This window comes from Rhipicephalus sanguineus, chromosome 1 (assembly GCF_013339695.2).
Source record: "Rhipicephalus sanguineus isolate Rsan-2018 chromosome 1, BIME_Rsan_1.4, whole genome shotgun sequence".
Lineage (NCBI taxonomy): Eukaryota > Metazoa > Arthropoda > Arachnida > Ixodida > Ixodidae > Rhipicephalus > Rhipicephalus sanguineus.
In genome coordinates, this window is record NC_051176.1 from 126086823 (window position 1) to 126111739 (window position 24917).

At 42.0% G+C, this 24917-nt stretch overlaps 1 protein-coding gene across 1 annotated transcript in view; it reads right to left on the bottom strand.

The window, feature by feature from the left end:
• The window catches only part of LOC119397488 (long-chain-fatty-acid--CoA ligase 5), a 132994-nt gene that overhangs the window by 22501 nt on the left and 85576 nt on the right, over positions 1 to 24917 (bottom strand). The window contains exons 3-16 of the mRNA XM_037664917.2: positions 24353 to 24522; positions 15463 to 15577; positions 13882 to 13949; positions 13668 to 13769; positions 13411 to 13510; positions 11619 to 11791; positions 10857 to 10889; positions 7156 to 7278; positions 5877 to 5954; positions 4095 to 4229; positions 3829 to 3911; positions 1829 to 1975; positions 1455 to 1458; positions 220 to 292 (exon numbers count right to left, since the gene is read on the bottom strand). Of these exons, the coding sequence (XP_037520845.1) occupies positions 220 to 292; positions 1455 to 1458; positions 1829 to 1975; positions 3829 to 3911; positions 4095 to 4229; positions 5877 to 5954; positions 7156 to 7278; positions 10857 to 10889; positions 11619 to 11791; positions 13411 to 13510; positions 13668 to 13769; positions 13882 to 13949; positions 15463 to 15577; positions 24353 to 24522 (1404 nt within the window). The remainder of the gene's footprint in view (positions 1 to 219; positions 293 to 1454; positions 1459 to 1828; positions 1976 to 3828; positions 3912 to 4094; positions 4230 to 5876; positions 5955 to 7155; positions 7279 to 10856; positions 10890 to 11618; positions 11792 to 13410; positions 13511 to 13667; positions 13770 to 13881; positions 13950 to 15462; positions 15578 to 24352; positions 24523 to 24917) is intronic.

Here is a 24917-nt window from a genome sequence, read left to right on the forward strand (position 1 = left end):
ATAGTTGACTCTGTGCCATGCTCCCTTATGGGCTGGGCTGCAGAAATCAGCATCTTTTCCTCCTGTGAACTTCTATATTGGCAATGTAGTAACTCCATTCGTATAAGGCACATTCAAGAGCTTGCACTGAGGCACTCTCTGATGCCACGCTTAACACTGTCACAAACAAACCTGCTGTAGGAAGACCCTTCAGAAATGCTGTACATGATGTCCCCTTACCCGCATTGTAGTCACCAGGAAATGTCAGTGTGCAAGGTGCAGTACACTCTGTCTGACCATAGCCTTCCACAATCTAAAATGAAGAGACCACCAGAACTGTGTAAATAATCAGCATTTTTAAATGCACAACTATTAACAATATCCATCAGAATGGCAAAAAATTGAAACGGCTATTGCAGAAAGAAGTCCAAACGTTGAAGACAAGTTGACGTTATGAAAGATCCACTTATCTAAAATTCAGCATGCATCACAAATTGCAGATTCAGTTTAGTATCCATTAATGCCCTATAAGGTAAATAAACGAAAGATGGAAAAAAAAATTTTTTTTCAAGGGGCTAGTTTCTTTGTTAACACAACCAAATCAATCCAATAGACAATTGGGCCAGGGAAAGCATAGGAGCCAATAATTGTTGTCTGTTAACTGTAGTCTAGTAATAATTACATAAATTGGATGAAAAGTCACTCTTTCCGTCAGTGGGATCTGAAACCACAACCTTCGAATTACATCACAACCTTCGAATTACACATCCAATACTCAATCGAGTTACGATGGAAGGCACTTCTGACGGGTGAACTTTTTGTCCATTTAATTCATTCCAATTTAAGTCATTATTGCTACACTACAGTTAATCCCTTAAGTGCTTTATTTTTTTGAAAATTTCCCAACCAAAAGTGCCTATTTTTTTTATTGCTGGTTTCGAATCTGATGGTACTAAAAAATAGCTAGTCGATGTTAAAAAAACATTTGTACCACATACTTAGTCAAATCAAAACACGGAATAACGCAAGGGGGCCTGTTGCAGCTCCTGCACCAAAAGCGAGTTTCCTTTCTCAATTCTTTCCCGTTTTCTCCTCGCTTCCGAGAGCAAACGAAGCACATTTGAAGAAACTGCTGAATATATTCCATAAGGTCATCTGGCAATCACAAGTTGAAAGTCTTGCCTGGAATGACCAAGAATGGAAAGCGAGGAGGCTTCACATGAGGACTGTCCGCATCAAGCAGGATCCACTGGCGAGCACTCGCGATGTTCGCTTCCGAGCTGTTTTCATCATCACCGGAGGAGATGCTCAATTCACCACCTTCGCTGTCTTCACTTCCGGACACAAGATAAACATCTGTATCCGAATAATCATCACTCGAAGAAGATGACGAAAGCGAAAAGCCTCTTTTCGTCTTGACGAGCCAGTTATGCATAGGTGCCCACCACCGCAAGCCATCTTTTCATACAAAAAACCACGCTCTTTCCGCAGGAGAAAAGTAAATTGCCAAGTAAATGCTGCCATCTGGTGGATTACACGCAATCTAAGCTGTAGAAGAGCGCCTCTTGCCCTGAATGCTACAGGGGAGTACCTATTCCGCTAGGACGAGCTCTGCTCGTCCAAAGCAGTTTGGGGACAGTTTAGGCAGGACGAGCTCTGCTCGTCCAAAGCAGTTAAGGGGTTAAAAGACAACAATTAATGGTCCCTATGCTTTCCCTGGCCTTATTGTCTGTCTGATTGATTTCATTGTCTAATAAGGCAAATAGAAGTTAAAGTAGGCTTACAACTACCTCCAGGTCAGTTACAAAAGAATCAGCTAAATAATATTTTGAGTGCACACTCACCACACAGCCCAAAAGCACAGCGAACAAATGATATCACATTTGGTGCCAATGGTGCAGAGCCAACCACCATAAGCCGAAGGCGGCCTCCCATGCTTTCATGGACTGACTTGAAGATCAGCTTATCCCAAAGGCTGTTTCGTCGCACAATAAAGCTGTGAATGCACAAATAGACAAAGGAGTTTTTTAGCACCTCAAGGAAACTTTTCTGCAGTCACAGCATACTGTAGACAAGTCTAACAGCCTGTTAAATTCACAGCATGACTATTATACTAGTATTACAAGTGTGTATAGCACATTCGAACCCAGATATATAGAATCTGAAGGGGATCACAAAAAAGTTCTATATAAGGTAATTCAATGTATAAAATATTTCTTACACCAAAAATATTTCAACGGCCTTTTACGACTGTTCGATATATACGATAATTCATTATATGTGGGTTGGACTGCATATGTACATAGTACTGCAAGTATACACCACAGATCTTGTGTTTACACAGTGTAAAAACTAAAGAAATTTCAGGCTGCATACAGTTGCCGCATTTATTCTGACTTTGCCAAAACGAGCCATGAAAACTGTACAGCATAGCACATAATCATGTATGTTTTTGTGGCGGAAAGTACAGCATTAAAAATTTTTTAAAAATTCATCAAACCCCCTTAGCAAAAAGCAGGCTCATACCAAAAGGTCTTACATTTGTTAAGGTAGAAGCTGTTTTACTAGCTTTGACCATGTAACAAACAAGATCATATGGTGATTGCTCAATATAATCAACCCCGTGACTGTGTGACTGAGATACGTGTTACTGTGGCCTCAATGGTATCTGCAGTGTCACTCAAGTAGACGGGGGAAAATATTAACATTGCCAGCATGGAGTACAGATCATCTTAAAAATGTGCAATCTAACCAACACCATTAAAAGAGATCCCAGAGATCCACTAATCCCAGCAGCAGCAAGAAAATTATAACTGTAAATTTTGCAACACCTGATTAAAACCACAAATACTCTAAAAAGCACAATTTTGAAGTCTAGAGACTTGGAAAATCTTGCATGCGAAATCTCACCGCACTGCTCCAAAGAGAAGCAATTAAACAATGATAAGGTGGTCCAAGTTACCAGACACCAACAGCTACAATATGTCCAAGTTAGGCTAAACCAGTACAACAGTACAAAACACAGTATAAGACTCGCTACCATGCATCCAAGAAAGTCTATTACAGTGAGTGCCACTCCTGACAGCCTTTATCAAACAGAGAAAAAGGCAGTGTAGCCTAAAAATATACAACATAATTATAATTTGGTAAGATTACAAGTTCATATACAAATTAAATGTTTGCACTTCACAGTGCTTGCTATACGTAAAGTTCAAGTAGAATGCTTCAATAAAATGTTTAACTGGGCCACACACTAAGCCAGTTTCATACATGCAATGGCTTGCAAAGGACAACTGACTTTATGTTATATTATTTTATAAGCAGGGTAGAAAACTGCCCAAATGCTACTACCATTACTAGTTAGCACAACTGTGGTGTGTCAGCCCGTGCTAACTGTGCCATGTTCAGTAACATATGTTTGATAAAGATGCTATTTCAGGCAGAGATAACTTTTACTCTGCAGAGACAATTAGATCGTTACAGCACTAAGAGTGATGTAACATAACACATCGGCCATAGCATACCATGAAATGGCTACATTTAGAGTGAAGACGTACCAACATTGGTTTGCAAGGGACGTAGAAGACATTTTTAAACAAAATTTTAGGTGGGATTCACCACCTGAAAGTAAAGTTCATTTTGGCTTCTTCTAAGGTGTCTGTTGACCTGTCTTACTGTCACCTAGTCACAATGATGCACCGATGCATTGGTAGGAAAAACACTCCACAAGTGTGCCACATCATCTACAATGAACTGGAAGTCTTTTTGGCGTGCCTGCTCAAAAACCTAGTTTCGGACACAGCATGCAACATTGCCACAATAGTAGCTATAAACTACAACGTCACTTACTTCTGGAGCTCAGACTCCTTGCTCTTGAGGGCCATGTTCAACAGTGTACGTTTGATGAAGCTGCCACTGCAGGCAGAGATCACCTTTGGGAATAAAAAAACATTTCTACACTGTCCAAAATGTTGAGTCTACAAGCCAGCTGCAGCTTGTTGGTATGTGAAATAGATGCGAGTGCTGAGAGAGAATATGTGCATGCATTGGTTAGTAAGGGGCATACAAGACACTAACCTGGTACCAGAATGCAAATCAGAAAGCCAACAACACACCTTGTCATGAATTCTGTTCAGCAGGCGGGGTACTGTAGGACTGATTGTTGGGCGCAGGGCCTTCATGTCTTCACCAAGCTCCTTGATATCACCACTGAAGAAGCCAACTTTGCCACCAATCATGTAGATTGCCATCTGGGTAGGTAGTGCATGGTGTATGGGTGACCATCAAGTCAGCAATGAGATTCTCATGAAAAAAAATGCGCTCTTTGAAATGTGCTGCTAACTTCTTCATGCATCAACAAATAACAGGTTGAAAAAGGTCACTGAATTTGAGACTGTCAACCATATCACAGGCGCAGAAGCACATAAAATTTAGCTTTACTTCAGGGAAAGCTAAAACACTCTCGGGTGTCAATTGTTAATTACAGCAATGAAATTAATATTGTAAACATTAATAAAATTACACCTCATGGCAAAATTTGCATACAAATTGCATCATGACTTATATTTTGTGAATGTTTACTACTGGTTGTGCACACAAATATTGCACGCACATGCACTATGCAACATCGCCAATATGCGACCGTGCAACCAGTCTTGTCGCATGAATTTGGCACATTAGCTTGCCTAATGTGGTCCAAGCTAAAGCATCGGCCAAAACATGCTTATGCGTCCAGTATGTGCCGGCAGCCTTCAGGCATGGAAAGGATCAAGTGTGCATCCACACTCAGTTACTATGGCTATACATCTAATCTCATGCTCGATGGTGAATAAGGTCTGCAAGTGCAAATACACCAACACACATCTCCCAGAAATGTCTTGTCACATGCCAGTCACACTGGTTAGGCCACTCCAGTACAGTCATTGGGAACTAGCAACAAAAGTAGCAGTTTTGTGCTAGTCGACATGATGGCTTGCAAGCTGATGTGCATGTGTGCAGCAACGTGTTGACAACTGTTTCTAGGCACTTGTGGAACAACTACTTATTGTCTGAGAAATTTGACACTACTGACTCCAGTTTATTCAGACTGTTGGTGGTCCCCGCTGACTCAAAATTGCTAGTCAGGAACTGTACAATGCTCATTATTGAGGTTCACATTCAAAGAGGAGTCTATTTTGTTTAAACTCCTTTTTATCCAAATAGTCTACCACTGGTACCTCCAGAATTTGAATTAGCTCTGTTCTGCTGTATAAAACCTAACTAATCTCTCAATGTATCTCACACTTTATATCCGTAAAACAACATGTTAAACAAGGGATAATAAGTTATTCCTACACATAGTTTGCTGCTTTGAAGGAGTACATAAATAAGTAGCAAATTTTAATCTAATATAAAATGTTGAGTTTGCAATAGCTTTATGCAATAGGTCTGTGCCTCACTTTTACCCAGTCATCTAAAAAAGTAAAATTCTTCACAGTCTTAATTTTCACTGTGTGTTGCATTACACCACTTTTCTCATATGCTTTGACCTTGTGTGTATGTCACATTTTATGCCACATCGATGCACACAAATTTGCATTTTTTAGTAATACTATATACAATTTTACTACATGTACGTAAAACACATTGTTCTTGCCACACAGTAGATAGTCAAATGCAATTTGCTACAAATTTTTTTAACTCTGGAGACCTCAGCCAAAGGCTGTAGCTATAAATTAGACTGTTGACATTAAGTAATAAATCTGACATTCCTTTTCTCTAGGATCCCCAAGAAAAGTTGCATTAACTTGAACGTTTGATATTACACAACATAGGCTGGCTGCAGATAGAGCTGGTTGAAGTAAATCGACAGAGTGTCTAAATAAGTGCATGCATTTCACTCCACTTTAAATACTTGCCTCACAACACCTTTCGAGCATGTGGGCCAGGGGAAGAAATGACAGCATCACATCGTCACCATTAGGAGCAACATCCCCCTGGAACATACAACAACCACAAATACAATATTAAAAACAAACGGTCAAGCTAAATTAAGCTACAATCTTTTTAAGAAGCTTCCATGTGTAAGTGAATGAAACATATGAATTGTTTATTACAACACAAAGTATCCATGAGAACAAACTATTATTTCGGAGCTGTAATGCCAGTTTCGAGTACCAGAAAATAATTACCGGAAAGTAATGCCTTCACTCTTTTTTTTTTTTTGTTGTGAACTACCACACCTAGTAGCCCTGTGGTGCTGTAACACACTTAAAGGGACTGACAACCAATTTTTATGGTACCTGTTTTTTTAGTGATACAGAAAGCTTACCGGCCAGACTACCTAATCATGGAATGGTGAGGCGGAAAACGCCGTGAAACACTTTTTATCAGAATTTTACGATATGCAGCGTTGACGAAGTCGCACATGCAACACATGCTGCGAACACTGGTAGGTTAGCATGATAGCATTTATACACTGGCAAACAAGTGAGGCCCTGTCAATAAAGCCCGTGTTGCGGCAGTTTGTGTTCATGCTCTGCGGTGTGCCACGCAAGCGTGCATGCCACGTGCATTCGCCACGGCTTGAAATGGGTTTCCAGTTCCCAATATCAACTCCTTTTACATTGTAATAACAATATAATGAGGGGGTGCCTAATAACATACAGACTAATTTTATGCACAAATTGTGGTGCGCCTAAGCAACAGCAAACTATGTACAGCAATCCGAATGACTAATTCGGGCAGTACCAAGGCACCCGTCAGTCGATGCGACATGCCAGTTTTTGTGACTTTCAAACACAATTTAAAAATACAAGTCCTACTCAAATTGCGAAAAGAATGCTCGCTTCTGTCACTCTAATTCACAGTCTTTCCACTTCCACCAGTGCCTTGTGACACGTTGTGGCCAGTTGTCAGACCCTCACAGGATGTAATGTTAAGTGTTCCTGCACGCTACTTTTCTAAACTATTTGTTTAGCGCAAACATACATGAAGAAAGGAGAATGGAAAAGACAGTAGCTCTGAAAAGCACCTGTGCTCAACAAATTGAACTTAAAAATATCATGCAAAAAGGTGCAGTCATGATGGGGTACTGCCAAGCTACATTTATCGAAAAAAAAAGAAAGCAAATACAAATTATGTCGGCATTCCTTTAAACAGTAAGAGATCTGAGCGAAGAACAAATAAAGGACACACCAGTTGGCGCATGACGGCAGACAGATCTGAGATGATGTTCAGGTGAGTCAGCATAACCCCCTTGGGATTTCCTGTTGTGCCACTTGTGTAGCACACTGTGGCCAGGTCAGTTGTGTGTGGGGGCTAAAATTAAGACAGAAAGAAAGATACTTGAAACATTAGAAGAGCACATGAATTGCTAAAACTAGGGCACACGGCACCAGAAAAAAAGAAACTTGACGAATGCATTTTATATCTGTGAAAACTTACCCATAGGCAGAAAGCTTTGCATAGGTATGCGGCAATAAGTTGCACCCCAGTGAGTGCTCGCATGACAACTTCTACGAGTATTTCTGCCTTCGTCACTCAAAAGCTTCCTTTACAGCAGCTTACTGCCATTTGCACAGTAGCTTCTTGTCCAAAGATGAAATTCGTCATCACCAGCCTGTTTCATACCCATTGCAGGTGAAAAGCTTCTCCCTGTGGTCTTCAATTACCCGCCTTGTGTCAGCCATTCATCCTATATGCCAACAAGTCTATCATTATGGACAAAATTAACTACTGGTAAATGCAAGTTCACTAAGGATTTTGCATGTGGCTGGAGGAGCCATTATAATGTCAAAATCTGAGACCTAAGGCTCAAGTGTCATTGGATGTGACTAATATGATAATGCAGCAACACTGCTTTGAGCAATTCCCAACACTACACAGACTACTGTGATGAGAAGGTTTCTCAGATGCCAAACAGGGCAGTGGTGAGGGGTGGAGACAAAAACATTTATGCCTAGATTTGTTTATGTGAATGGAAACTATTTTCCAAGCTCGTCAGCAAATTTGTACTTGTCCTTCGGCATTGTTCCACATGCTTCTAACACGCGTGACAAGCCGGACAACATGGTCAGTGTACTTTTGCTTGGCTACGGCTTGTTACTAAGTCCACTGTAAGTCCATTGTAGCTGAATAGAGAAGGTTTAAGAGCTTCAAGCTGTCATACGCATCTAGGAGGGGTGTCATAACAGGTTGGAAAGAAAGCCATTCGTTTGCCCATGTGTGCCTGATTATAATCACACTTTTGTGAGCAAAAGCACAAATCTGACCAATCACACAAGTGCAAATGAATAATTAACTACCTAGTGCTATTACTTTAACTAGCCAATACAGTAGACTCCCGATAATTCAAACTCTGATAGTTCAAAGTTTCAGTTAATTCAAACAAATTTCAACATTTTGGTTGGCCCGCTATGTTTTCAATGTATTTTAAAGCCGCTTAATTCAAACTGCTCCACTGCACAAATTCAGTAAATTAAAACTTTTTCCTTGTCTATGCCTAGAAATATCTACTGCCTTTGTTGCATCTAGCTAAATATTCGCGTTCTTATGTAACAAACAGACATAAATAAAGCCAATCGCTTGCCTGCAAAACGGCCGAACTAGCCAAACCGCGCGCACCAACAATCGCATACTGACTGAGGAAGAAAAAAAAAACGAGATGGTCTCGCCTTGGTCTATCGCGTGCCGACTGCTTCTTAAAGTCACTTTCGCCGCAGTACACTGGTGTAATGCGGAAAAGCGTCCTAAGATTGGGAAGGGGCTACCAGCTGTCAAGGGGCACAACACATTTCGTCTCTCAATCGCACACGCGTGCACACGTTGTATAATAACAACTACCAGTGTGATAGCTGACGACTAAAAACTTTACTGGCAATCGTGCAGAGCTGTCTGTGATGTTGCTGCGGCCATGGGAAACAATAAACATCCCAATGCAAGTTGGTATGTTGCCCCGAGTCAACTTATGATAATTCAAACAAAATCCTGAGATCCCTTCGAGTTTGAATTATCGAGAGTCTACTGTAATTGAAACTTCTGATAATTCAAACAAAGTCCTGGGACTCCTTCGAGTCTGAATTATCGGGAGCCCACTGTACCTCTGCTTTCTCTCCCACATGCAAATGATGGAATCTTCTAGCTATTGACCAGTATTTATTTGGTCTCCAGTATGTGGAGCACTCCGAACACATTGAGGTGTCATTATCAAATTATAGCTTATGTGCGCCATAGCTTGCTATGTGCTTCTGTGTGACATGAGCAGATTAAGAAAGAAGGGGAATAGTTCGAGCGGCTGGTTTCTTTGTTAGACACAGCCTAATGAAGCCAAGGAAAGCATAGGGGGCATTATATGTAGTTTTTAAGTGCACTGCATTAATTATGACAAATGGAAAGGAATTCAAGTGGACGAAAAAAAAACAACTTGCCGTCAATGGGAACCAAACCCTCAATCTTCGAATTATGCATCTGATGCACTATCAAATTAGCTACGATGGCAGTTGTTCCCTCATTCACTCTACGGGGTATTTTTGTTCTTGTAATCCTGGGAGTGTTAGCCAGTGCCACACGTAGCCATGGCAACAAGTGCTGAACACTCTTTTTTACCTGCTGGCGTCATGTAGCATGTGATCTTTTTATGAGCTCGCAGCTGACCCTCACATTAGATCTACCCTCGGTATTTCCTCACATTCTACCTAACCGTCGCATTCCACCTAAAGCATCAAGTTTGCTGGGACGAAACCCTCGCTATGAAAGAATGAAAGAAGGGGAATAGTTTGAGGGGCTCGTTTCATTTGTTATGCACAGGTTAGTGAAGCCAAGGAATGCACAGGGGTAATTATTTACAGTTTTTAACTGTAGTGTAGTAATTATGACATATATGAAAAGAACACCAATCACTTGCATATGTATGTCTGAAAGGGCAATTATTACGTGCAATCAGTTCCTTTGCATATATGTAATATGGAAAGAAACTAAAGTGAACGAAAAAAACAACTTGCTGTCCTTGGGGGTTTGTGTTTGATAAAAAATAATCCTGAAGTCATTGCACTTGTGTTAAAATATAAGCAATACTTTAATGGCCCTCTTTACTCTGCTTTGTTTCTATTGTAATATATAGTGTATTTCCCTGTATATTTGTATAACGTTCAAGTTTTGTGCAGTTCAAACATGACCAAAAGCTTTTAATAGCATACTTCAAGCTGTGGCAAATTATGCAATAAATTAATATACCTTATGACACCTCTTGCATAAGGGTGGTTTGCTGGGAGGGTTGGTATGTTATTGTGTTGTATACTAGCGAACAGCAAACAAACATGAAAAACTTTAATAAGAACAGCCAGCACCCTTCCTGTCACCGCTTGCTGCCACGCTATCATCTTTTACATCAATTAATACAATAAGAACCACGCTGCAATAAAAAAAAAAATGTTGGGAGACATTGGCGTCATTGCAAGAGTCAAAAGGCCATGTTATGCAGAGCATGCGCAGCAATATTCTTCTGACTGTCCCGGAGTCTCAACTACAAATATTCGTAGTGCAAGCTTTTGCTGCAACTACAAGCATTTGTGTCTTGCTCTTTTTGCTCATGTAATGCATTATGACATAACAGAGCTTATATGGCATGCTGTGATCAAACAGCTGTGGTGCTGCTTTGCAGCAAGCACATAATCCAAAGCTATGACAAAAAATTAGCCCACCTATGCCATGAACACTTGTTGGCTACCGAAAGTGTGCTTGATTGCTGAATGTTTAAAATTTCCCTTTGCAAGACACTCAACAATGCTTTACAGAACATACTGAGTTGTAAGATTTGTTTTTAAAAGTTTTTCGAGACATATGAAGCAACACTCTATATAGACCATTTCAGTGAAATATCACAAAGTGCACAGTCTTACCAAAGGATGCCTGAAGTTCTTCTCTCCAAGTTCCTGAAAAAGAAAAAAAAAACATTTCAGTAAAAGAAAAATTACCTAATGCTGTTCGCTGGTACATGATATAAAGATTTATATGAGGATATAAAAGCTAAAAGCACAGAGAAAACCTGAGAGTATATAAACTTCAACTGCTGTCATAGATGTATGCCTTTTCACACTGGGGTCATTAACCAGCACTGATGGGTACGTCAAATAGCTCTGTGAAAACATACACGCACACATGCATGCACAAAACAATCACCACTGCTGAATGGACAGAGTTATTTGCCCCAAGAACATCTCTAACTGCTATTACAAATCTGTGCACACTTGTAGCTACGTATTATACATACTCCAAAATAAACATGATAAATTTATGATGATGCAAAAAACTAAAAAAGCTTGGGCCTTTCACAAACATTTCGTGCCAAGCTCTGTCACACATGCTGAAATTATGGCATTTACAATAAGGACCATTATCAGCACCTCAATAAATTATTTTATAAATGTGCATGCACTTTCTCAACAATTCCGTATGGATCATAAGCTACTTAAGCAGCTGCATTGTTTCTAATTAACATATGTACCTGTGAAATATTTCTGTTGCTAAACTAGTATTCATTACTCCCTCCCAAGCTCTATACTAAGTTTAAAGCTAGTACACTTCTTAATAAAAAACACTACTTTAAATAGTTAGCCTGAATTTTTTTTTGCATTGTGGGTAATCCAAACATTAAGTCTTACCTCAAGTTCTGAAAACTTCATAAGCATGACGTTTGCCTTCCTGGCTTTTTCTTTAACTTCTTCTGAGACATCTTTGATGACAACAATCCTTTTTAGCTTAGGCGTCAATTCTGCCTGCCTGATAAGGCACTCCACTTTCTCCTGAGTATCACAAACAACTGTCTCAATGTCCGCTGAAAACAAATACAGGAACTGTGAGGAAGTGATGCCACAGAGCTGGAGCCAAAGGTGTGAACCCCTGATAATTAAATTTTACAAGCTTGTGCACTGAAGATAACCTTAAAAGGCTGAAACTGAATTTACTCTTGGGTATGAACCATGCAACTTAGCTCTACTGCATTAACTCTCCATTGTGATCCCAATCAGAGTTGATTGCCACTGTTAGCATTAATTATAGCATCCAGAGAATGGTTAAAGGACCCCTGACACCAAAATTGAAACCTCGAGATCTTTGTGTTGTTTGACTTTCCTGTATACGGGGGCACATCTGACCGATTATTAGTGACGAACGTTGCCTTTAAGATATCTTAATTTGGTTTTAAAGTAAGCGTGAGTGCTCACTTGAGTTGGCTGCACCTTGCGACATCCTGGTATGACACGACTGGCACGCGAGGCCTATTATTCCGCACCCCTCTGGCTCTGTTGTCGGGCTGCTCTCCAGGTAGTTTTCGTGGGACACGCGCTTAACAGGTTTAACCCATACCGAGGCACCCACATACTTTCAATCTCTACCGCGCTCGGGGCCGATTTGAAACTGCGCTGTCAACGTCACCACAGCTTGAGTGCACGTGGTCTTTGACGCTCCCCCGCATGGGGCGCCAGTTTCTTGTGGTTTTTAGGCGGGCGTTTTGAAGCGATGCTAAAATGGTCACAATTAACTACGCTAGAATTAGTTGTACGCTAGAGCATTTACGATTTAATTTAGAGATTACCAGACACAAAGCTACAAATTACAGCCAAAAAGTCACCAACAAAAATTTCGCTGTCAGGGGTCCTTTAAACTTGTTCAGCTGCTACAGCAACAAAAAGCTTCTTGAACTTCAGTAGTTTAGCTTTTGCTTATGCACATTAATGACAGCAACTTTGTTGTGAAAATTTAATGTGTCCTCCCATTTGGCTCATAGGCATAGCCATAGAAGGGTGGGCTGGAGGCTTAACTAAAAAATCAATTTGTATGTGCATATGAACACACAAATACAAACATACAAATACTCATGCAGCTACACGTGTTCTCCCCCCCCCCCAAATAAAATCCTGGCTATGCCTTTGATATAGCTGTCTTCTTACAAGGCAAGTAATCGCCAATTTGCCATGCTGCTGCTTTTCTCTTTAATCATCACACTTCAAGCAGTGATGCCCAGTAAGACATGCAATACAATCTTATGAACTTGTTTTGCTGACGGTGCAAAAATATTTAATGGTACTGCCAATAATCACACAAAACAATTATGATGTCTGTTATCCTTAGTTGCTCTTTTATAACCCCTAACCCAACCCTTTTTCCTTTTCATGCCCTTTAGATCACTTTGAAAACTGCGGAAAGATACTTTAGTAGGAGAGAAAAAATGTACAGGCAATAGCAAAAATGCGCAAGTGGTGTCAGCACTTTGCCGCATAGTGGAAAGCATGGATCTGAAATCACAGTTTACCAAAACAATAATTGCCTGTGCACATAAGTGGAAAATTACTGCATAAAACCATGCAAGTAAAGTACCACAAATTACCGTGAACAGAGCAACTTTTCCAGAAAGCAATGATGCACTAGAAAGAAGTATCTTGATTTATGGCATACCCTGGTTAATGATGAATGCACAGGCAGCAGCTCCAAGTGTATCATACAAAGGAACGATGATCATGGAGAAATAGTAGCAAGCCTGTTCTGTGACAATCCACTGCTAGATGCAAAAATTAAGAAAGAAAAAGTTTTTCGCTGATTATTCGCAGCAGATAGTGCACTGATACGGAATCAGTGCTTCGGTAACTACAACAAACACACACGCAAAAAAAAAAAGAAAGATGACTGTACAATGTTGGCCTTCAAGAACTTACCTCAACACAATTCTGCGTGTACAGACCAATGAATGTCTGTTGCCCAGGCTTCTCCCCTAGCTTTACAAGGCCACAGGCAATGCACTTTATTCTTTCCAATACCTGATAAATGAAGAAATGGCATGAAAATAGGCTGAATATATAAACAGTGCTACTCAAAACCTTTACAGCCAAACAAGAAAACAAAGCCTCCAATATGCATTTCCATACAAACCTGGTTGTAGTGGATCCACTTGTATTCTCCTGATCCTGGATCTCTCCACCCCATGCAAGGGCCATTATCTGGAAAGGAGGTAGTAAGTCAACAGCTTCAACGCATCAGTAGCTTTAGACTGCCACATAGACTTTCCGAGCCACTTACAAAAATAGCGGCCATTATTTTAAAATTTCTGGTCACTGTCAATTGGCTCAGACTAAGGATGCAGTGTAAATTAGGCAAGGATATGAGTAATAACAAAATGTGTCCACGAACTCTTCTGACACAGGCAACAAACCCAGTTGGTGAATTATTTCCAATTTTCCTGGATGACATTTTATTTAACAGTATGCAGAAGGCACTCACGATATGCTTACCACCATTGCATGGTGCGACATATTTTTTAAAGGGCCAGTAAACAGCCCCAAGGTCCAAAATTTGTGATGTAGAGATGACTGTGCACTTGTGCAATGTGAACATGCTGCCACAAGAATTTTGCAAAAAATGCTGTAATAAGGAAGTTACATATGATTCACCTTTTAAAGGGGATAGACTTAAAAAGGGTGTGCTTAGCAAAGTGTTGGCCAAAAGTACTGTGCAGAGAAACAAAGAGCCTCCATCAAAAAAATATTTCGATAAACATGATGTTGATAGAGGTTTATCATCAATGCTGCTTTATTCATTTTTGTTAAATAATTTTTTTTATATAGGAATGATAACAGCGTTTCTCAGTAAACGTTTCTCAGCATTACTCAGTAAACTGGAGGTTTATTTGATGCTGCAATGTTGAAATAGTTGAACCTTGACATGGGTAGCCACAAGGGAGTGTGATGTGATGATGCAAGCAGCCAAGAATTTAAGAGGATCAACAAGCAATTTTTACGGTACACGTTTTTTTAGCGCAATGGAAAGCTTACCGGTCAGAGTGTGTAATCACGGAATGGTACACGGGAAATGCTGTGAAACATTTATAATAAAAATTTTTCTATCTGCGGTGACTATGAAGTTGTATACATGCAACACATGCTGCAAACAGAGGCAGGTGAGCGTGAAGGCAGTTCGTGTTCGTGCGCAGCATTTTGCTGTGAATGCGCCGCGCCGCGGCTTGACATGTTCCACTAGCGCCGGTTCTCAGCATGCAACTCCTTTCACCTTGTAAGCAGCACAGAATAGAGCGGGGATGGATAATAACATACATACTCTAATTTCAAGCACTAATTATGGTTACATGAAAGAATCTGATTGCGTTCAGAAAAGTGAACAACTCCATAATCCAGCTTCAAGGCTCTTCCGCTAGGCTGCGTTACATACCGGATTTTCATTACTTTGAAATGCAATTTAAAAATATAAATCCTATTCAGATCGTGAAAGGGATGCTTGAATCGGTCACTATAATTCAGTCTTTTCATTACCACCAGGATCTAATCAGATGTTCTGGCCAGTTGTCGGTTCCTTTAAGCACACACATTACCACAACCATAAAAGCACACCATCCCCAATGCTCGGTTTTCTAAGCTTTTTGTAATAAACCCTAGATGTAAACAGGTACAAAACAAAATGCTTAAACAATCATCTAATTTTGCACAGCAGAGCACTTACTGGAGACCCTCGCTCCCCTGTACATGACATCGAATAATGTCCTGCAGTCTTCATAGAGGTACTCTATGTGCTTCCCATCTGGACATAGCCTTGATGTCCTGATCCTTTCTAGCCCCTGTTAAAAATAAAAAAGGATAAAAATTAGGAAGTATAGTGAAGGTGGCAGCACACAATTGAGACACATGCAAAAAAAACAAGACAAGACAAAGCATTGGCTTCCACCAGAACACCACCTTAACTGTGGATCAGTACTAACATATGCCTATTCAAATGTCCCTTCAAATTGAGAAATATGCTTGAAAGAGACCTTTCTTGTGCCTGAAGAATGCATTTGATCTAAAAGAAGTGCCCAACCTTAGTCATGTCACTCCAAACAAATTTTCCAACTTGCCAGATATACGAAGAGCTATTTCTGGCAGGTCATCTCATCCCCCCCCCCCCCCCCCGTTTCCTTTCAACTTGCGCCTTTCAAAAAAGGACAGAATAAGGCACTGTTGACCACATCCACACACCGTAAATACAAATTTTATTCTCCCTTTGCTGCTTTCATAGTAGCTCCATTTGGCATACCTTAAATTCAACAATGAATGCTATCATCCTTGCTACCTGCCAGGCTTCTTTTGTCAAGATAGACATAGAGCAGGTGCATGTATAGAAGCAATATGCAGAGGTCAATATTAAAAATGGAGGGTTAGTCTTCCATTAGTGCGCACAACACCGAACACCGAACTAGTGCACACAACGCCAGAGCTGCTGTGCCAGCAGCCCTCAATACACAATCACGTAGAAGAGATGCTCTCAGAAATTTGAACTTTAAGGTGTACTTTCAACAATTGATTGCAGAATAAGTGTGCAAAATTTCCAGCTGAAATTTTTAGTCATTCGCTTATAGCAATGGTCCTATTATTTAATTTACTGCTCAAAGGAGCACTTTCAAAGCTCTGACAGTGTTCGAGGGAGTCACATTATAACATTTATAGCATATAGTAAAATATTATCTGGTTACCACTGATGTGACATAACACAAATTTCAACATGCGCCAAGCACTTTTCTTTTTGCAAATAAACGGAGAGCAATGACATGCCAAGGTAAATGTAAATGGTAGCAAAGGTTCCATAGAAGCCCATACGTTCAGAAAATGGCGGCTCATCAGCTGCTCATGGGGCTTAGCGCCATCTGTGTGAGGAGGGAACACTTCCGGCGGAACAAAAAATAAAGCGGATGTGATGAAATATCCCGTAAAAATGTGACATTCTGTTGTCACTAGCGCGAAATTTGACCTCAAAATATTTTTCTTAGGCCCCTGATCGCTAAGGATTCGCGCTACGGCAAGCTGGCAACCCCTTGGCGTGTGCGCTTGAAGCCAACGCTAGCTAAACTAATATCGACCCGTGTCTAAACAACGGTGTTTAAGCGTACCGCCGTTCAATTCGCCTTGGTTTTACTAGGCAACATTCTTGGAGCTTTTATTCTGCGTTCGTGTCATCTTCCATAGTGTGAATAAAGTAGGCAGCAGCGTACCTCTCATGTTTGCAACGTTGCTGATTTGCTTCGCATATGTGCATGGGACTTAAAGAGCGCATTGCATGTGTGCTTCAGTTCTAATGAGAAGAAATGACACCTGGTCACGTCAAAATAATAATAATGATATTTCAGTTTTATTCAATGGTCACAATAACGCAATTTTATCACACCCTACACAATGCTCAACAATTGTCGTAATAAGTACAAAAAGTGCGTACACTACAAGCACTATGTCTTGCCTTTTGTTCCGATAAATTAACCTTACGTGTAACGTATCAAGACATACGAATTGTAGCGCGACAGATAACTTAGCGATCTGCTCACTGATAGCAGGAAATAAAGTAGGCACTGCGTGTTCACGAAGGAAACCGGGCAGCAGGAATACTGATCCATGAAAATCCAGCAAGCACACTTCTCCGAACCGTTGCTCCGGTGTCTTATCTAGAAGAGAGGGCTCGCCAGGCATACGCGTGTTGCTATTGCATCCTTGGAACACCACATCGTACCCGTGAGTACCGAGGAAAGCGTTCGGCGTGAAATTTAGCCGCCGATGCCCGTTGAACACCGCAGCCAACACGTTCACCAACGATGAAACGCACCTCGCAACTTTGCGAACACCAAAATCAAATTCTCACCACAATATTTCACAGAACGTATTCAAGTGCGAAACACCAGAACACGTGAGGGGGCGTGTCGTTGCAGACGAGTTTACGAGCGCGCCTTTCGATGCACCGCAAGGGCTGCACTGAGTTACAATGACGTGCGCCTCTCTTCAGGGGGCGCTAAGAAAAAGGTTTTTCATAATAATTAAACACTATCCTACATTCTTGGCACATTGCACCTACATAATATTGTTCACGAAATAAATGTAATTTGTGAAACATAAAGATTGCTTCGCGCTTGAATAAAACTTGGTTTTTCGGTATTAGTGTTTGTTCCCTCCAAACACAGTCGTGCTTCAATCGCAGCACCCATAATTCCCCTTGCTGGTGTCGTTGGCAATAGGTTCTGAACCACTTTTCGCCTGAAGCTTCGCGACCTATTTGGATCGACCTTGGACATGCTTGTACTGTTTGTAAGCCATTATCTGTTCGACCCCCGCCGTCATGCTAAACCTTTATGCTCCATAGTGCTTTAAGTGATATACTATCGAAGATAACACAAGAGCACACACTTGAAGCAAAAGTCCTCGCAAATACTCATCCCTTATCAACTTGAACAAGTGCTCGAAGTACTTGCATCATTTGTTTGCAGAAGCCACAGAAAAGGCAGCTCGAGTTAGAGAAAATGTTGCTATAACTTTACAAACAGTAGGGAACCCAGTTTTTTAAGCACTCACCCATTATTCTGGCAGATTCTTTGCTGCAAATATAAAGCCACTACCGCTTGTAATCTAATGCTGTTTAAAACCGTGAACGTCTTCAATAGACAATCACAAGCTTTTTCAATAGAAACACTGACTTTTTGCACTCACATGACTCAAGAGCTATTAGGACAAAATTATTTTAAACAACAATAAAGAAAGCTAAAGGTTCTTCCCATAAAAAATGACTTTGCCAAAGCAAGTTCAGGTCTCTCTGGCAAAAGACGTGTGCACAGATGTGTGTGTTCCTACATCGACAAACTTTAAGTAGCTAGGCACATACATTCTTATCACCACCACCGCCACATTCTACACACCTTGCCAGAAGATGCTGCATACTGTGGCATGGTACTGTCGTACATAGCATGTGCATGGCAAACAATAGCAGTTATGTCCAAGATTTCTGAGCACACAGTTGCACGTTTTCCAGCCTTTTTTGCCTGATCACACATCACACCCAAGCAACTCCGGATAAGTAAAGACAAATCAGTGCAAGCACTAAAGTACAACTAGCTATTGCAAGCAAAACATCATATGATTATGCATCTCCATATCCCACAGTACATAAGAAGAGGCTTCAGGCAAGACACCAACCAGTGCAAACATTAGGTAGTATTGGGTTCATAGTACCAAAACTGCACAGCATTGGTTATGAATGATGCTGTAGTTAAAGACTCCAGGTTACTTTAACTGTCTGGTGGTTCCTTAAAGGGACACTAAAGAGAAACAATGAATCGGTCTAGATCAATAAATTGTGCTCTGAGAACTCTAATGTCGTTAATTTCGCCATCATAGGTTTATTAATAGAGGGGAAAATAGAGTCCAAAGTTTAATTTTTAAATGTCGCACCGAAATCTCCCCGTGTGACGTCACGGATTTCAAAGTGTATTTATCGTATTTTGGCGCCATTGACTCAACAAAATTACCCCAAACTTGGTATGTTAAGCCTATGGCACCCTCAGAGGACAATGTACTTCATTTGTATCAATTAGGAACTACGTAGTCCCTAGAAAGCGCCGTCAAAACATGTGACGTCACGGGAATGGTGTGAAAACTTCAAGGTGGTGTCGCCACCCACATTTTGTTTTTGCGCATTTTCTCGCTTACTAAGCGTCTTCTCGCAGCAAGCGCGGTGTTTTTGGTATCGTGAAAGAGTACTTTACTAATATGACAAAAATCGTTTTGCTCTTTAGTGTCCCTTTAAGGGGCCCTGCAACACATTTGCAAGTAATCATCAAATGGCTTCATTCAGGGAGTTCATTGTGTTTAGAATCCGTCAAGCACGAGCGGAGTTACAGGGATTTGTCGCACGTTGTAAGCGCTTTCTTTCTTATCTCGTCTCAACGAGCGCGCTGGAAGCTAAGTATGGAGGGGTGGCAAGGGGGAAAGAAGTTAGTTCACGCACATGTCATGACCTTGAGCACTGTTTCTTTTTTTTTCCTCGACGCGTGGGTGTGATCGCGAGCAAGCGGACGGGCACTTTGCGCCATCCCGCGGCGGCAACATGCTGCACTTTAATGTTTGGGTCACATGTCCTCGAGAGCCTTGACTACAGGTCGGCAATGTTTCATGACTATGCTCAAGAAGTGTTGCAGGGCCCTTTAACATGCACTCAACTATAGTACACGAGTGTGCTTGCATCCTACCCTCTTAGATATTTGGCCATGAGGGCCAGGATTCAAGTGCTCGGAAGCGTACCACAATATAAACACTGGCCCGCTTAATTAAACTGAAGAGGGCTGCGCCATGAAAACCCAGCAAAGAATTTACTTTTCCCAGGCCAATAATCTATTCAAGGTTTTGACATTACATCGGATCAAGTGATTTTAACAGTTGACAGTAACACCAAGCTAAAAGCATTCCCAGGTGAAAATTTCCTGCTGGTTTCCTGCTGGTTGTACTGGTTCCAGCAGGATGCTTACTGGTCTTCAGCTGGTTCCAGCAGGGTGCTTGCTGGTTTTATGCTGGTCCCAGCAGGCATCCTGCTGACTGTACTGGTTCCAGCAGGGTGCCTACTGGTTTTGTGTACTGGTTCCAGAAAGGATACCGGTTTTTTCCTAGGATGCTGCTGGAACCACCAAGTAACCTGCTGGTTTTCAGTTGGCTTGAACTGGTTCTAGCGATGCACATGAAATCGCTGTGAATGAACAGCTGCAAATCACCTTTCCAGCATCGTTTTCAGCAGGAAATTGCTCTCCAGGCTTGGAATTTTCCATTCCAAGCTGGCTGGAAATAAGAACCATTCCTAGCTTAAAGGGCATTTCCAGAGTCGGGAAGTCATATTTTCAGCTGGAAGTCTTTCCAGTTTCAGTTGGGAAATGATGTGCTAGCAGGAAATTTTCCTGTCTTGAAGTACAAAAACAACTCCAGCTGCATTACAGTGCGCTATAAACAAGTGACGTACATAGCATGTTGTGCATTCATAAGATGATAATCTTCGTCACACTGTATATATATACATAGTGCACATTTTACAACAGAGATCTAAAGTGCTCCGTACGGCTGGGTTACGAAACAATATCGTCGAAAAAAACGCACTTTTATTCTACCTTTCCTGTAGATGTGCGTCCGACCGACGCGGCTTATCTTGCTAATGTAAACGTTCAACTAAAGTTTGGTCATACTGAACCGTTGCGCAAACGGGTAGTGTTTACGGCATAGCGGTTACTTCCCTGCGAAAAGGAGCTTCTTGTTATGAACATTCGCCATTTTCTGCCACGATCGGACAGCAGCGAACTTTGCTAGCTAAAGGCTAAATTGCTCTAAAGAAGCGAACACCGCCGAAAAGAACGCCGCATTGCTAAGTGAAGTCATTTTTGATGACATCTCAGTAGCATTAGTCTCGTATCTTTTCTTGATGTTTTCCGGCGCTATTGCTAAATAGTGACCAACTTTATAATGTAAATACTACATTGTGAAAAAGTTGTATTTTTTATTTACGTGTAACAGCATTATAAGGGTGGCCAATACACCGTATAAATTATCATGACATCGCGTAGCGCCAAAGCTTCGTACAGCACATGACAGCTAGTCATGATGCCTTCTTTGCATGTGTGTGCTCGCTAGTGCAGCGAAGTAGCGAGTTTACTAGCGGAACTTATGCGGCATTAATTAACATGTAACAGTTTTTGTTCAGTTTCATCCGTGGAAAGTGTAACGAGTCAATAGCAGCATATCCGAGTGGTTTTTGGTGCTGTACTATGCGGCGTCTTGATTTCATCAGTGCCGATCGAGGACACCGATTTCCTCAGCTCTCCTTCTTCCATTTGTAGGTGAGTGGTGCACTTATATATTTCAAATATGTAGCGAACGTTTGTCCCGAACGCTTCTATGCTTATTAAGCACGGTGTCATTGCACCTTGGTGTAGTACGCGATGTACATATATGCACGAAGCACACATACCGGTTTGTGTAAGCAGTCTTTGTCTCCGTGCAACATTGTTGCGCATATAGACGAAAACAACGAAGACCAGTGATCGTGCTTGCCGCTCCGGGTTAGAAAGGGAGAAGACGAGGTGAAAATCTCTAATTAGCCAGCCGCTCCTGAGCTCACCCTCACGACGTGATAAACAGCCCCTTCTAGCCTTAACGGTCTCTTGCAAGCGTAACAATATCTTTAAATCTACTTTGTTGAGTGAATTAATGGCTATGCAAAAGTTAGATGTCTGCAGTCGTGATCTGCATAGGCAATCAAACCTTTTATTTTGTTACAGATTGCCTGCGTGTCACTGGGGTGCATTGAACAACAAAAACACCGCTGCTGTGGATCAAGGCCTCCTGCAGATCTCTGTCCAAAAAGATTCAAAATGTCAATCGCAAAGTGAAGCCGGCAAAATGAACTATTTCAAGTGCATACAAAGATTTTCAAATGAAATATATTACTTCCAATAGACCTTTTTGTGTTATACTGTGTTCTTAATGGGATTTTGAAAAAGCTACATCAATGGAACTACAAGCTCCTGAGGGGAGCCAACTGCGCTGGAACCAGCAGCTACTGGTTCCGTGGCCTGCTGGTTCTATCACCTACTGGTTCCATCGCCTGCTGGTTCCATCACCTACTGGTTCCATCACCTACTGGTTCCAGTAGCTGCTGGGAATGTGCTAATAAACCATCACTACTGGAACCAGTAGCGAACCAGCAGGAAATTTTCACCTGGGTTACATGGTGTAAGACTGCAATGGGTGTGTGCAGGAGAAAATGCAGTGAAGGAAAACGCAAGAGTGTGTGGTGAAAAGACCGCGTGGGCCCGATCCTGATGCCCGCTGGCCTGGACTGCGCTTCAAGATACAGGCGCTGGCTAGACGCAGGCCTATTTATTAACAGACCTAGCGTTGACGCCGTGTGGGCATCTCTGCATCAAGCAATCTGTGCAATGGTAAAGTGAAAAGTTTGACTTTTCAATTTAGCTAGGACAGGCTTTTATTTTTTACCCTAGAAAACAAAATAACAAGTCTAATCCTTCTGTTTCTTTTTTACTATTTAATTGTTTCAGTAAAAATGACCCTTGTTTTACTGGAAGAAAAATAATAAACTAAAAACCACTCTTTATATGACTGTCACTGATACTGAGACGGCACTATCTTGCAACAGCAATATTATGTTATTGCAACAGCCTCATTTCAGTGCTTTACTTTACTGCAACACACTGATGATTGCTTTTGGCTGTCACTGCAGATGGCTTCCCCCATTGTAATGTTTTTAGTGGAACTTAAAACTTATAGACAAGTGCTTCATGATGGGCTCAGCAACATAATTATGGGAGCACAATTTTCCATTTTCTTTATTTTTGTGCTCAAGTAAGAACACACATTTGTAGTAATAGCTGCTTTTGCACTTACTACAATTTTAGTCTTTTTTTTCTTGCAGTAAAAGCAATTTACAAGAGCCATCTTGTTGCAACAACAATTAGAACACTAGAGGTACATTCACCCTGATGCTGTCATGGCAGAGGATCCATATGCTGCATGTAAGATGAGCAAAGTTGTAGACATGGAGGCCATTTAGCTGCAGAAGCACTGTAGCCAAGTTATGTCAAGTCACCCTCAAGCAAATTAGGGTTAGCTGGTGTTCAGTATACACACCGGTATAAAGATATAGGATCACCATAGGTGTGAGCAGGGTTCCCCATCAGGGGGGGGCAAAGGTTCATCGCAGCAACCCCCCCACCCTACAATGTCAATGTATGGGGCAGATTTTGAGCCCCCCCCCCCTCTTAGTTGACTAGAAGGGTCAATGTACAGGGCAGATTTTGCACCCCCCTCTTAGGCGATTAGGGGTGGGGGGCGGCCGTCACCCCTGCCCCCCCTGTGCGCACGCCTATGAGGATCACCCTCATGCTCCAACATGTTACAACATCCACTGTTGCCAAGAACAGCGTGCGCACACACATCTACAATCATGTTAGCAGCTGTGTGCTTTCCATACCGTGGTGCACACACCAATCAGAGTTAAAATGACTGTAAAAGCCACACTAAGATATGGTGCTGATAAGTACCAGAAGTTCTCAGTTTATTGTCTTCATTTCATGAGCCACCAGTGTGCAACACCATTAACATGACCCAGGATCAACTCCACCTGCCTGCAAAATTCATTATGACCTACAGCAAAATGCAGAATGCTTCTGCAATGCCTAATCCGATGCCCTTATATGCGCCATCTAGAGGGGCTATGAATGCAAGTGCAAGTGAGCTGTATGGAGTTTTTGTCAGCATGGATCACACTACTTGCAGTAGACTGTGCTGTGCTAAAATAGCCCAGTATCATTACATTAAGTGCTCCCTGCATACACTCATTTTACATGTATGTAGAAAAAGTGCCGTTCATAACTTTCCGCGGAGGCACAGTACTGAACACTCTACCGCATGCAGTGCACGCCAGCGCATGCGGCCAGCGCTAGCGCCCGGTGATTGTGACGCCTTTGGCGACGCCAGCAACGCGCGTAAGGGGGGAGGAGGGGAAGGCACGGGCAATCCGACCGCGTAAACGATCGGCGCGCACTCACCGTGAGCAGCCTGCTCTGGTTGTCCAGGCTGACCATGGGCTCGATGGGGTTCGAGGAGCGGCCGAACATGTAGGTGAGCCCAAGCGCCGCCGCTGCTCCCGCCGCTGCCACCACGCCGTGCACGCCGCCCACGTACGATAGGTACTCGCTCATCCCGAATAGGGACGGTCCTGCAACAGACGTGGGACACGCGCGTGATCAGATATCATTTACGCCACGTCCCAGCCGGGCAAGCGTATTCGACTGAGCACTGTACGTCCGTCGCTTGCTTCTGCCAACCACCTCCCGTATCCCCCCCCCCCTTTTTTTTACTCCCCCCTCCTCTCTCTCTCGCTCGCTCTCATTTTTCTTCCGTTCGTCAGGTCAGCAACCGCCGTGTACTAAGTCGTGCTCGACATTGTCATGCCACTGAAACTGAAAGGCGCAGCCTTCGAATGTCAAAAAAGAAGGAACGAAAGTGGTGCGAAGGTTGGAAATTTTCCTTTCCGTGTCAATCCCTCCGCCCGTCTTCGCTTCACTTACTGCCCTGTTGGTAAGCCTACGGTCGCCAAAGAATCCACAGTCC